The sequence below is a fragment of the Ciconia boyciana genome, chromosome 2, assembly GCF_034638445.1.
Source record: "Ciconia boyciana chromosome 2, ASM3463844v1, whole genome shotgun sequence".
NCBI classification, from domain to species: Eukaryota; Metazoa; Chordata; class Aves; order Ciconiiformes; family Ciconiidae; genus Ciconia; species Ciconia boyciana.
Window position 1 is genome coordinate 61,812,229 of NC_132935.1, and position 15,019 is coordinate 61,827,247.

Consider the following 15,019-nt stretch of genomic DNA (forward strand, 5'->3'; position numbering starts at 1 on the left):
TCAAGAAGACATTTACAGAGAAACACGGGGAGAAATTGGTTCAACACTGATGTACTGACTTCAGTGATTTCAGCAGGCTTTTGGTGTAGCATCTTAAAGACTGATTACCTGAATAACAGCAAGAACACAAGCACTTGTCCAACAGTAATACAAGGAACCTAAAATTGGATGCTGTCAAGAGACGCACCACATAAAGATGTTTGTATAATGGTACTCTAAGAAGCATATCAAAAGCAAATCTTTGAAAAGCTTTTACCTTCCATTTGTCAGGAAGAATTCCCTACACAAGCAGAAACAAGTGTGATAAAAAAAGGCATACTACAGCATGTTGTCACTTTTAGAAAGAAAAAGATCAGGAAATTGTTCTCCAATGACTGCATACATTTGCTATGATAGAGAACAGAAGAATAACTTAATGAAAAAAATTAAGAACAGTTTCAAAACAGAGGCTGTCATGAAATTACCCCTAACCAAACCATACTTACTAGAAAAGGAAGTTGCATCCATCTTCCCAACTTTTACTGGAGAGCCCATGTTTTTCATTTCTATACCGACTTCATTCCACACAGGCTCCAGTTTCTTGCAGTGGCCACACCAAGGTGCGTAAAACTGAGAAGCAAATACATTTGATTTGGGGGGGGGGAAGAGAAGTTAACAAAGAGAAATACTTAAGAGAAGCTGATTCTATGATTAACCTTCAAATACATTAGCAAGCCTTATTTTCCCGTCTTGGTGTTCTTTAAGTCTTAATAAAACTGCAAGTTAATTACCACGCTGGAGTGACAAACAGAGCTTTTATGATTTGCTGCTACTTTTAATATGAAAGCACAATTTTGAAAAGAATACATTTGATTGCTGGACTATTATATGATTTCTTATTTTAAAATAGACTGTGCGGTAACATTTATTTTCTTTTTTAAAAAAAATATATTTTGGAATATTTTCCTCTTTTTTTTGAAAGTTAAAAGATCACGTAATCAAGCTATCCAGGAATATGAATTTATTTGCCAATAGGGGAACACTATTCTTTGAAAGGAACAGCATGTATATTTCCCCAAGCTGCCCTCTGGATTTCAGTTCTTCAGCAACTACTTTTATACAAGCACACTGTAAAATTGATGCCATTTTCTCAGAGCCAAGTAGAGCTGAGAGACTTAATTTCATCTTTCTGCCTATGCCTTGTTGCAACACCTTAGTGAAATTAATAGGGAAGATACCAATGTTTTGGTATAACAAGATCAGGTCACAACTTGACAAAGTTGGATTTTGTTTTACTATACATTACTGATCAATTCTGAATCAGCATATATAGTTTTCCCCACTGAATTATACAATTTGGGAATTACAGTTCACATCTGGGTGAGCTAAAAAGAATTTTAGCTCATTCCCAAACAAGCTCAATCTTTTTAATAATTCCTTGCCTCTGAAATAAGGAGCACTGAATCTTTCCAAATATGTTAGAAAAGTAAAAGAAGCCTCTCATATATTTGATGTTGCAGTGCTAAACATCTAGAACACAAATTAGCTGGTATAACTAGAGAATGGAACTGTAAAAGTTCTGAACAGAGGTTATCACCTCCTGACTGTTAAGTGTTAAGTAATCTGCTTTCATTTTTTAAAGACTGTAAAATATAGGATGAAGCCTGTCTGCATCCAGTACTCAGCCTAATTCCTGGTTCATCCTGAACAATACAGACAGATTGCTTATCCATCCTGTCAGAAGAATTACTGTCATGCAATTTTTCTGTACCATGTACAAACGATTTTTCCAAGCAATGAAGCAGCCTTACTAAAGAATGCAGTATTGTACATTTTGTGTTTTGATTTCCACTAGCAGGTCTTCCCATTTTTCTCGTATACTCACATCTACAAGCCAAATATCATCTTTACGGTTTTCTTTAAACCTAGGAGAGGAAAAAAATTAAATCAGTATATGATATATCTGAAAATAAATAAGTGAAGTGCATGTGTGAAACAGGCAAAGTCTACAATTAAGTTGGTATAAAACTGTAGATACAAGAATTCTGTTTTGTTTCTTTCTTTGGGGATGGGGGGGAAGGAGGACATAGTTATTTTTCAGTATCAAGATTGCCCCTGCACGTGATACTACATACAAAGTTGTGCCAATTAGGTTTCTATAACTATTTGCCAAGACCAAAAAAAACCCAAAACAGGAAAACAGTAAGAAATCAGAAAACACACAAAAGATATTTGATTAGGATATGTAATCTAAGGGGAAGAAGTATTTTGCAGCTGTTTTAGTTATATTAAATACTGTTGTTGACTGTTTAGAAAGTGTTGCATTTTTATAGATCAACTAATACAGACTCCTAGAGCATTGGTTTACACTGTTAGTCTTAGCTTTACTGAATGTAGACTAACTAAATTATCTTTAATGTTAACAGGCAAACCAGTTTTAGTTCAACTTCCTTCAACATTCTACTACAGGTGTGTCTGTTTTTATCAAAGGTGCACACAAGAAACCAACTTATTAGAATAAAAATGTTCAAGTTATTGATAAAAAACAGAGATACACAGGTACTACTGAATGATCTTAATGCTAAACAAATGAAATCTTAATGAACTGACTAGCTTTAACAACTGTAAATCTGTCACTAAATGCTAAAACCTCTAAACCAAAAATAGAACACGATAAATCAAAGTTCCTTGATACCTCTTGAAATGTTGCTTACACATTTCACTGAACTGTTGTCACTACAGATCATAGAAATTATTGCATTACTTAACTATTTCTACGTTGAGAATTAAATAAGCCAGAATTTTAACCTAAGGTTTATTTTTGTAAAAGATAGGCTTTGTAAAAGTGACTAGAACTGGGAGTAATGTCACATGCTATAAAATACATAACACTCTTACTGTAACACTCCTATTGTAAAAGGAGATGAATATATATACATATAATTACACAATAAGTGTGTGATCTACGCTCTAAGTTAAGATCCAACTAATAGAAGTTATAGCCCAATTCATCAATTCCCAATATGCAGCATGCCTATAAATGGCTCATAGGCAGTAAGCAGAATCAAAGAACATTTATTATATTTTATTTAAAGTTGAATATATTTGTAATGGTCCATAATGGTCTTGAAGAAATACTAATGCTGATGCTAGCCTACTGTTTGAAAGAAAGAATTCAGAAATCATGAATATAATCTAATTACAGCGCTGAGTGTCTAAAACTTAGAATGGCAGCATTTCACTGGTAAATTCAAGCCTTTTTTGTTTTATTGATGGCATACCAAGGTTGCAAAGTTTGTACAGCAGAAAAAGTATTTGCAGGGACTAACATAAAACTGCAACAGGAAAGCAGCATTTTTGTCACAAAATTGCTTAGTCAACCACCTCACTAAAAATTTATTTCACCACCCTAAGTGCTACAGAGCTAATGAGAGAACTAGTTAAGAGTCTAGCATCTCTTGAGAACTCTAACGAAGCTCCAGCTAACTTCCAATTACAATGTCAAATAAGCAGTTATGATGCAAGAGGCAGAAAGCAGCTACTGAATCATCAGATCCTGGGCCATGCTTCAATTTAGAATATCACCTTCGGTTTGTAACAGAAGAATTTATTAGGAAATGTTCTCCTCCCCCTGCCACAGTATAACTGTTACGGGAGATTGCAAAGAGCATTAAAGCACTGAGAGAGGTAGGCTAAAATCTTACAAAACCAGTAGACAGCAAGGAAAAGAGGGAAAGAAAGGAAACGTCTGGAGGCAGAACATTCCAATGAAATTTAATAACTTTGGCCTAAGATACTACAAAAAATACTGTAGTTTTTACAATAATAAATTTCAAGATGTACCACTCATTTACAAGCACCTATTTAATAAAACTTCCACAGAAACTAAAATCTGAAGTGTGACAAAAACCAACTATCTAAACTCATTCTAGTTTTGGTAATGTCAGTGATTAAATTGTTAGACAATATTAAGAAAGTTCAACACACTGTTGAAAAAAAATGGAAATCTCTGTACAAATGGGTATTTAAGCATTTTCTGAAGGTGCTGTTACTCAGCCCTGTAAATATATTTCTGAGTGTACAATTTCAGTGTCTCTTTTTAACTGTGCTATGCAATCCTCTCTCTGTCAGCTGACACAGACACAATCATACTGGTGGGAAGATGACATAGGTGTTGCACATCCTTGAATCAAAATTATTTGTCTCAAATACATACAACTTCCCAACATTAGGCACTACATGATCAAATGTTGCCTCAACCTCCACTTAATCCATGTACCCCTCAATCATTAATGGTTAAAAGAAACCAGCATGAAGCAAAACTGAAGACCAAGGCCACAATTCCAAGGGCCTTAAACCAACCCAGCTGCTGTTTCTATTCCTCCCTGTCTCCCTTCTCAACCTCCTTGCACCATTTCTGATGCTTCTGATCCTGGGCTGAGCCACCAATGCATCCTAACAGACAGAAAAATACTTCCTTTTTTAGTCAGATTACTTATCTGCTTCATTACCACACTGGAACAAGTCAGCAAATATCACAGCGAGATGAGTACTGATCTGAGGCAGCCAGCAGTTCAATCAGCATAAGCTGATAAGAATAACAGCTCGTATCCTGCATCCCTTCCACAGCCCAGTTGGGTGATGCTGGGTAACTTGCACCTCTGTTAGTTCTTCTCTGCTACTTGTTTTCCTATATCCTGTAAGCTTGGAAAAGGGACCTGCACCTTGTGCCAGTAGGCATTGTTTGCAACTACCAAAATTCAAATAAAACCCAAAGTTTTCAGCAACAGCAAAAAGTCCATAATGTTTAGGTACCTATAAAATGGAAAACTTGAAACTTTCACCAGTCACTGCTCCCAATCTTTTTTTTTTTTAAATTGTTTTCCTGATCTTTTTCACCATTCGCCAATTAGCTAAAATAAACCCAAAACAAAAAAAAAACCTGTCCCGAACAACTCACCATTTAATTCTTATTCCCAATTGCAAACACAGGCATCTGTATAGTCTTCTAGTTGAAAAAATCAACTGTTCTAAAATATGATTTTCTTTTATCAGCTATTTCAAAAAAGTTATGTGACTACAGAATTATGCTTCTTCACTCCAAAACATCAATTACATTTAAATTTACACCTGTGGAAACATGATATGGGAACATGATGCGGGAGCACAGATACACGCTATTTTATTCACTTAGCCTCTTTATCTTCACTCCTTGAAAATATGAGGCAAGTTTCAAAAACAAGCTTCGAAAATCAAGTCCAAGCAGTTCCTGTGCTTCGGTTTCTTTTTCACAACACTTTAAACACAACTCAGAGATGCTGATGTATCTCTCTTCAGTACCCCTTCTATATGTTCCCATTCCCTCCCCCATAATTCCACTGCACCTCATTTGATCCTATGATTATCTGCTCTAGCTGAATAAGCAATATGGTAAAAAAGTGAACGGTTTTCTAACTGTTTAGCTCTATGATGCAATTTATCATGGATTGAACCCTCACAAAAACATCGCCTTTGACTGGCTTAAATTTATCATAAAGCAGCCATCTAATGCCACCTTCTCCTCCCCTACCAGCTAGTATTTTCTATACTTTCTATTTCAGTTCTAATAATTGTGCTGCTTTGTAGCACTTTAGATCAACCTGCTGATCTGACAACAAAGAAAAAAAATTCATTTTTTGAAAGTTAGTTTTTCTTGGGAACAGCAAGTATGTAGCCATCAAACTGCTAAAGCAAGGCAGTACACGAACAATGACACTACACAACCAAGTTAAGGGCAGGACTACCCATTTCAACACCTCCACAGTCTCAGGGCTAAATCTGTTGTGAAAGCACATTTTTACACTGGAATATAATTGGCACTTCAAGCAGCCATGAACTAGTCCTGCAGGCCTCCTTCTCCCTTCCGTTTCTGGCCATGCATGAATGCACTTATACTCGTTCTCCCAACTCCTTGTGGCAGCCACACAGCAAACTCTAATGAAGAATTTGGTTAAACACAATCAGCTTTTATTTGGGGAAGGCATCAATCCACCAATATATTTACCCTACCAAAAAGAAAGAAAGAGCAAGGACACCTGAGAACGTTTTTGGCAACAGCACCTATAACAACAGCTTTAAAAAAAGTTGCAAAATTAAAGTGTTCCTCAGCTTCCTTAATTGCACCTACTTAATACAGGCCACAATCTTTCTGCCATTCCTGCTAAGACAAACTTTTCCAATGTAGCTTTCTTGACAACCACGCTCTGCACAAAGCTGTCAGTCTGGGGTCATCCCCCCCCGCAAAAAGACAAAGAATAGTTAAGTAAGAAGACAAGACACCTCAGTACTTACGACTCATCTAGATCCTCCACAAAACCCGCACCTGATACCACTACATGTGCAACCACTGCGAGGTAAGGAAAAGCGTACCGTGAGTGATCTCCAAACCAAACTGGGGGTGCTCACCCACGCCAGCTGACAGGCTCACCGTCAGCGCGCCCTTCCCCCTCCTCCCTCACGGCTCCAACGCCTTCCCACAGCCCCAGCCTTCCCCGCTGCCCCGCACCTCCCGCCCGTCCCCGGCCGCCGCAGCGCTGCCCGCTGCTCCCCTCGGCCCTTCTCCCGCCTCCGAAGCCCACCGCTTTTCCCCCCTCCGCCCACCAGGCCACAGCTCCCCGCCCGGAGCGGCTGGCGGCCGCCCGGCGGTTACCTGCCGCCCAGAGCAGGCACTGCCGCCGCCCGCCCGCCGCTGCCATGTTGACAGGAGCCGCGGCACGGCCGGAAAGGGAAGCGGCAAGCGGCGCCGTCGACCTTTCCCCACTGCGCAGGCGCGGAGGCCGCGGTCGGCGGGCGGGGTCCGGTAGCGGCGGTTGCGGCAGCTTTCCGCGAACTGAGGCAGCGTGCGCGTGGGAAGAAGGCGGCGGCGGCGGTTCTGCCTGAGGGGAGTACCGGCCGCCACGGCCCGGCCCGGGGGCGGCGTGCCCCCCGCCCACTCCCGGGTCTCCGCGCCGCCGAAAGGCGCCCTTGGAGGCGGGGGGAGGGGGGGAATTGTGACACCCTGACACGGTGAGGGGACGCGGCGTGGGTGGACGTTGTCATCTCCCCAGTGGTTTCCAGAGTCTGGCCCGCCAGACTCTCTCATTCAGTAAAATCAATGCTCTGATTCCTTGGAAAGTGAGTTTCAGCAGAAAAACGTGTACTACGTGTCATGTTGCCCGCTGTCTTCCATGGGTAGAGCTCATCCCGCACCACTGACTGGTGCTGCTATGTCAGCAGCCCTCCTTCAGCACCTTTATGAAAACTACGGGCTTGCTCCTTGCTGCTTAACGTCCATATCATTCCCTTTAGCTTTCCTCATTCTTTCAAACGTGTTGAGGCTTTCCTATCTTCAACTAGCTTGTCTTTCTTTCAGTACAGATCTGCAGGTCCTGGAAGGGCAAGTAGTCCAGCTGAGAAACCTTTTTTAAAAAAATTCAGTTAAAGCAGGTCTGGGACTATTCAGCCTGTCCAGCCCTTTAGAAAAGCCAACTACCATATCATAGGTTTATTGGCTGAGAAACAGGTTAAGACCTGAGAGTGTATGCCATAGCTCACATTCGAATTCAAAACTATCCGACTCTGACCTATGGTGGATGTATCTTTTTCTTACCCATGCTTCACTGAAAAATTATGCAGCATTACACATTTTGATAAGACTAACTTTTTTTTTTTCTCTTCCCCCCACCCCCATCAGTAAGAGAACTAATAAGTTGCTAACATCTGTATTGGATAAACTATGAGGATCATTCACTGAATACAGAGAATTTCTGTTCCACAACGTTTCACTTTCTGTATAGCTAACGTCTCACAGTTAGCTAAGCGGTGTCTGTATGCCTGACCAAATGAGAGCTGGCATCTGCTTTGATCCTAATCTAGCTGCTGTCTAGACTGAGACAATGAAAACAATTTACCCCATCAATCCTTTAGTGGAAAATCCATATGGGAGAAAATGGGAATATCCAAGTAACTGTTAAATTAGTATAATCCTGTTCTCTTACTCAGTTTATGGTTGGTTTTAAATAACTTTTAAAATGGAAGGAACATTTTATATAGTTTTGTATAGATTTGAATAAAGTTATTTGCACATCCTTTAAGTCCTTTTTGTCAGCTTTGAAGTTTATTCTCTCTGCAAATAATGGAATATGATTTTTCTAACTTTTGCATTTTGTGAGCCAAAGTCGTCTTCTGCAAGCCTGTACACTATTCTTGAACTGTATTATTTTGAAATTGAAGGAGTAACTGTATATTTACTTCTTTGTAACTAAATTTATGTACACCCACATACACAACACTATGCTATATTTATTTATACAATTTATAGTGCAGCTTTACTGCCTAAAATCCGATATGCATATAAAAGATTGTTCTTGCACTGAAGCCAAGTAACAAAGTATCGTGGGAAAAGCATGTGACATGAAAAGAAATAAATAGAATAATGATAGATGAGATCTAGAGAAATCTCAAGGGGTTTTTGTGTGTGTGTTATTTCTACTATGAACATTTCATTTGGAAAAAATACGGGATTAATAGATTACTATTAATAGATTACTAAACTCACTGGAGTTTAGTGTAAGAAAGATAATTAGAGAAGAAAAGGGATGACTTTGGTAAATGAACTGAGCAGGAGGTATGGAAAAAAAAAAAACCACAGAGAAGGATAGGAAGCAAAAAGCACAGAGAATACTGTTGAAATCCTGGGAGGTACTGCAGGCAAAAGTAGGAACTATAGCAAGATCAGCAATCAATGAAACATTGGAAATTGAACAGACAAGTTCACATGCAAGGTTTCAAAGGCTCCTTCCAATCCATATTGCGTAGGAAGATTTAATGGTCCTGCTGTCCCAGATAGTTCTTTTTTTGAATCTGATAGATGGGGAGGTTCAACAAAGGCAACATACAAGCTTTGCCTCGTGGCCTGCTAAGGCTGCTTTTCAGAGCTTTTTTGCTGTTGCAAGATTTTCAGTCTGTTTTTGCAGGTTGTCCACTCTTCTTGCCCCGTGTGAAGGGCAGGGAAAAGGACTTATCTAGAACTCTGTCTAAATTATACGATGTGGACTTATTTTTACTGGAATGTGTGGAATTTTGCCTTAACAGAAATAGTCTCTTTCAAATAATTTCCTGTCTAAGATTCATTAACATTGTAAACAGAATACCAAGGTCAGTTTCAATACACATAGGCATAAATAAAATACTTAGAATATTAAAGTTCTTTGTGCACAACTTTATTATTATACAATGAACAGCGTATCTGTGACACCATGCTAAAGGAGACTTCCCATCACTGCCCAGCCAGGCATGAAAGGTTGTAGGGAAGATCTGACTAAAAGTGTAGAGAGGGGAGGGAAGAGTGGAAAGAAAGAAAAGAAGAAAGACGGGGGGAGAAAAAGAGGAAAGAAGGCAACATGAGAGCTTGAACGAGAAAAAGAGGCACAGAAGAAGATGGAAGAGCATTCTGAGGTGGACAAAGTTTTGGAGCTAGACTTGGTGGTGAGATGATAATGCAACCTACATGAAGGGCTTATGATAGGGAGGGAAGAAGTTACGAGTTACGAAAAGCCAAAAAGCTGAGATGCTGCAGAGAGGATGGCTTCTATCTAATGAAGAAGGCAAACCAAGAAATTCACATGCCTTCTAATTTTGCCACCAGTAGTATTTCTCGATGATGCTACTATTTTGGGGTACATTTTAATACTTGTTTTATATAAATTTTACTGTATATTTTGACTTCATTGTATATTATTTACTAAATATATTTGCTGTTATAGAACATGAAATGTGTAAACATAAAAATGAAGTTTACAAAATGCTATTTCTGAACATTTACACAAAGATTTTACGCAAGATGTTTTCCAACTATTCATGTTTTCCTTGCTGTTATGTGAAATCTGAGAATGTGTGGAAAAATATATATTTTAATTTTAGTAGAATTAGTCCCAGAACTAACTTAGTAACTTCAAAATTAAAAAAGATTTCTTTTTGAAAGTATACAAAAATATGTTTCTTATTAGTTAATAAGGTACAGGTGTTTCATACTTTGAGAATATTCACCTCCTTGGTATTTACCTTTTATCAAACTGTTAAGATTACAGTGCTCACAATTAAGAACTGCTGTCAAAGACATGTTAAGCAAAACAAAGGTCTAAATAAATACTACTCAAGTAGCTTTTCGCATAAAGCAGATAGACTGTAGCAATGAAGGGGAAGGGAGGATATGTACTTTAATTTGAAAGTGGTAAGTGAACACTTGTGAACAAACGCTTCTTGTGTTGTTACATTTTTACATCTATGCACTCTTATAACTACATGCCGGCTACAGAATTGTTTGTCTTCATGTGTAATACAAGTACTATTACAAACAAGAATATCAGTAACTGTATCATTCAGTATTGAATTTTGTAATAGACAATATGCAAAGTTATGCTGCTATAAATAGTTTATATTAGTGCTGTTTATTTCTCTTCTGTTACAGGAATAAGCTGTACTGATATGTAGTATCTTCCCATAGTGACTGCATCTATGATAGTGGTTTTGTACCACTTTAACTGTGTCAGTACCTTCCTATAGATACAGCCTAAGGCTGTTTCATAAAGTGAACTAAACCAGTAATATGGTTGTCATTAATCATAGTTAAATTCAAAGCAGTGATAAACTTGTAGTGAAATAATTTCATGTCTAATTGGAAGAACAGGTAATTGCACATGTTCTGGTACACTTTGGGGATTTTTTTACATGCTTTGCATGAGAATGCTTGCAGTTTTTGCAAGGCACAACATGAAGTAGAATCTGAATTAAAAACATAATGTGGTGGCATTAATACCGTTGACACTGACAGCAGAATTTGGCTGATATTGTATTAACATGTCACCTTTCCATATAACTTTAGTTTTTAGAACAGCTTGAACTTAGCCTTTTTTGGGGGGGTGGTTTGTGGCTTGGAGATTGAATTTTATTTTTTTTTTAAACATTACATTTTTACTTTCCTTTTATTACGGAGACACCTGGTGGTCTTTGGGTGTATTTATGAAAATAACATTTTCTTTTTTTTTGTCTGGGTTTACTTTAAAGTTTGCTTTATCATTTATAATATATGACATATTTAGGACCTCCTACATTATGGTACTACATCATTTGAAAATTAAATTGAGAACATTTACATATTATCCAGTATGTACTGGATATTGATTCTCATGGTTATCATGGATATTTTTCTTGCATCTTCCCTATCAGAGCTATATGGAGGAGAGATTTGGGCATATTATAGGCTAAGTGAAGCAAAAATATGTTTCTTCCAAAATTTAATGTTAGAATAATCAGTATTTGTTTTTCATGTTTTCAGCATTCAGTTTATGTGTTTTATTTCTGTCTGTTTTAAGAGATTGAAATGATGACCAAAAAGTTATGTCAGAACCAGTTTAATGTCCAGATTGACATGTTAGTACATCAAGGAAGTGCTTTCTACACTAGAAACACTGACAAGAACAGGACTATGCTACCATAGAAAAGTTTTAATAATACTCCATGCATATGACATTTTATAAATAATAGGCAATTACAGGTAATTACACAGCATAATAGGTAATTACATGGGATACTAATGCTAGATCTCTTCTCACACCATGCCCAGACCGGCAGGCAGACAGAATCAATCAGATCCTGGATCCTCTGGTGTTACAGCAGCTTCTTCCCGTTTCCATCCTGCCACAGCAGCTCTTGACACCCACAGCAGGGACCTGTTGCACAGCTCAGCAGATTCATGACCTTGTAACGCAGCTGGGCATGGCCACAAGCAGCTGGACAGGTGCTGTCATCCAGCCATGGCGTTCTTAACCAGCAGCCAGGTTTGGCTTTTAGGTAAAAAAAATACCCCCATCCACACTTTCCGCATGGGCATGTACTGCAAAGGAAGTTTTAAATGCTAGGTATCTATATTTTACACAGGGTGGGGGTGGGTGGGAGTCAAACTGAACTTTTGCAGCTAAAATGAATGCTATTCACTTCAAGTAACATAGGAGCATTCTTATCCAAATTTAGAATGTGATTTTACAGCTTTTACCTTAGTGAAACAAAATTGGCATTGCAGTTATTTTTATTGGAAGTTATCTTTGTGGGTTGTTTTTGTTTTTTTTTTTTCATTTGGCAGTTATCAGACCTGTGCCCATGATGTCATTTAACAGTCTTTAAGAGCTAATTAATGCAGGTTTGGTTTGTTTGGGTTTTTTTTAGAAAAGTTTACAGACATTTTGAAGTTATTTTTTGCAACACTTACAACTGCATTTCAGTTGAGGAGTGGTTTTCACATCTGAATTTCTGTTATGCTTAGTGCAGTGATTTTCTGTATGTTGCAACAATGATTTGATATCGTTTGAAACTCCAAGAGAATAATTCATGCAAAAGAAATGTATGAAACTCTAAGGAGCTGTCCTATGCAAGATTTGTATTTAGTTTTATTATACTTTAATTTTTACACTTCTGCTGGCTGCCAGAAAACTTGCCCATCACTCTGACTGTAGGAACCAGGACAGATTCGTGGTATTTTTGGAAGATCCAGAGGAAATGTAAAGAGTTATTCAACGGTATTTTCTCCCTAACTTAGCCACATCATTTTCTACCAAAATATTCAGCATATAAGAAGAAAGAACATGATAACAAAATAAAATATGCTTTAAATTAATGTTAGTTAACATAGCTGGTAGTGTAATTTAAGTCAAAACATATTAGTAATGGTATGGTCAGATAAATTTAGAAGTATTCTTCATGTGCAGCAGATGCCTGTCTCCTGACCCAAACTACAAGGTTATTTGCCAGGCAGCAAGAAGTTGAAATGACACACAGACAAAATTTTTAGTGAATTCTTAAGGACCTGATTCAGACGAATTAAAACAAAGATTACTTGTACATCTTGATGATTTTTAGACCTGGTCTAGAAAACTGAATGCCTGTATTTGCAAGTTTTGTTTTTCTTTAACGGAGAAAGACGGTTGCAGCCAAAGTAATAATGCTTTTGGAATTTACATCGACTTGTTTGGCAGGAAGTTCTTCTTTAACTTGATGGAACTGTCCAGAATCCAGGATCTGAGAGAAAGCTTCCATTATTGTCACTCACTTAATAAGGGAACGGCTCCCAGTGGTACGGACTGAATGACTTACATGTCCCATACACTCTGAACCCACACCAGATGTAAAGTTAAACTAGAATACACTTTCCTATTAGCTTTTATCAGGTTTTTTTTTTAAAAAAAGTTTCCTTGTTTCTTAGCACTAGTAAGTAGAGTTATCTTTTCCATTTCAGACTTTTCAGTTATGTCAGTGTTTGACATAATAGAGTTACTAAAGCAATGGTTCCTTGCCGATAAACAATGTTACATAGCTTTTTCTGTCATCCTGATGACTACCTGATTGGGTAGTGTCATGTAAGTGACAACACTTGCATGTCAGAAAGTTGCAAATCTGCAGGTGGAGCAGGAGGCATCCTCTGAGTGCCAGAAGTCACCACCTTCCAGCCTTCACCTTCATGGGAGGCTCCATTTTCCAACCTGGTAAGCACAGACTCTACCTGCACCTCCATCATTATTGTTGAAGGTTCAGACTCTTGAAGCTTCAGAGTCTCGGAGAAGATCCAATTGTTAAGGGATGTTATAAAGTGACCATCACCTCCATCAGCTCTGGGCACAGGAGTTCTTCCTGCCTGGCCACTGGAGCCCAGCCCAGTGTGCCCAGACAGATGGGGATCTCCATCCCAGGCCAATGAATGTGGCTGCCGCTTTCCCATTTGGTTGTTCAACCAGCAGCAAAGCTGAATGTGTATCCCAGAGACACACACAGAGATGCACAAAGGACGCTGACATGGCTGGCTATATATTGCCTTCAACAGCACCTACATCCAGGACTCACATAAAACATAAGTATAGATGGGCAAGTCTCCTTCCTCCTCTTTGGTTGGTAGAGATAGAAGTTCATTAATGAAAGCACACACCACTCTGAATCCAGAAACACATGAACAGTCATAGATCCCTTAAGTATCAGCACAGCCCCTCTGTCTGTCTGATAGCACTGTCTGGATCCCCGGTCCTCTTACCTGCTCCACAGGTCTCCTACTTGCTGGGTGGTTCAGCTCCGTGCTCACTAGCAAACATGCATGCGCTCACTGAGGCATCTCACAGGCACCCCACACTCATGGGTCCCCTCCAAAATACCAGCACAGACCCTCTGCCCAAACCAAGGGCCTCCTACTCACCGTCTGGTCTGGCTTGAAGTTTGATAGTGAATTACACATGCACGCTCCCATGCACACCAGGTTTGGGGAAGCTGCAAACACTCCAGCGACCCCCAGCAGCCGGCACCAGCCACATGGGCTGTGACTCACAGTCCTGCTGCAGCTGCTGTCGCTGAGCCTCTCGCTTTCCTCACCCCAGTCCCCCCAGTAGCTGCGCCTGGAACACCCACCCCAGTGGCTGGAGCGGAGACCCCCATGCACTCCAGCTGCTGACACCACAGGCCAGGGGTGTCTGTGCTCTCAGTCTGTCTCCAGTTGCTGGCCTTGTCTGTATTCACTGGTCCCTCCCATAGCTGGCACACCAGACACAAAGTCTGTAGGACCCATAGAGATGCTCCCAAGAGCTATGGCCCCCTGCCAGCTACTGATGCTAAGACCCTCGCCTGCTCCAGTAGCTGGCAACAAACCCACTGACACCTGTCTATCTCACCTGTAGCTATCACCTAGCCCTAGCAGTACTCACATTCATGAGAGAGTGAGATTCCACAGAAAGGTAGTTAAGAAAGGATTTAATGAAAGGATAGGACAGACTGCAGCGATCAGGTGCAAGGCTTGGTCAGACCAGTGGGCTGGCTGGCCATGTTTTACATGTGACTGGTCACTTTTATAGCCTTTTCTGTCTATTTCCCACTTTGTTCCTCCCCAATACCCTTCCTCTAAACATTCCTTCAAAAGTTTTGCATGCCCTTGACCTCATGTTCCTCTTGTTTCCTACTTCTTACTAGTTACAAGGTCCAGGTTGGCCAAAGC

General features: G+C 39.5%; 1 protein-coding gene across 4 annotated transcripts in view; it reads right to left on the bottom strand.

The window, feature by feature from the left end:
- The window catches only part of TMX3 (thioredoxin related transmembrane protein 3), a 31,534-nt gene extending 24,767 nt beyond the window's left edge, over nt 1-6,767 (bottom strand). For 3 of the 4 annotated variants that reach the window (XM_072852808.1, XM_072852811.1, XM_072852810.1), the window contains exons 1-4: nt 6,668-6,767; nt 6,310-6,364; nt 1,865-1,904; nt 486-609 (exon numbers count right to left, since the gene is read on the bottom strand). In XM_072852808.1, the coding sequence (XP_072708909.1) occupies nt 486-609; nt 1,865-1,904; nt 6,310-6,364; nt 6,668-6,713 (265 nt within the window). In that variant the 5' untranslated portion in view covers nt 6,714-6,767. The remainder of the gene's footprint in view (nt 1-485; nt 610-1,864; nt 1,905-6,309; nt 6,365-6,667) is intronic. The other variant, XM_072852809.1, reaches the window with a different exon arrangement.
- Between the last annotated feature and the right edge of the window lie 8,252 nt (nt 6,768-15,019).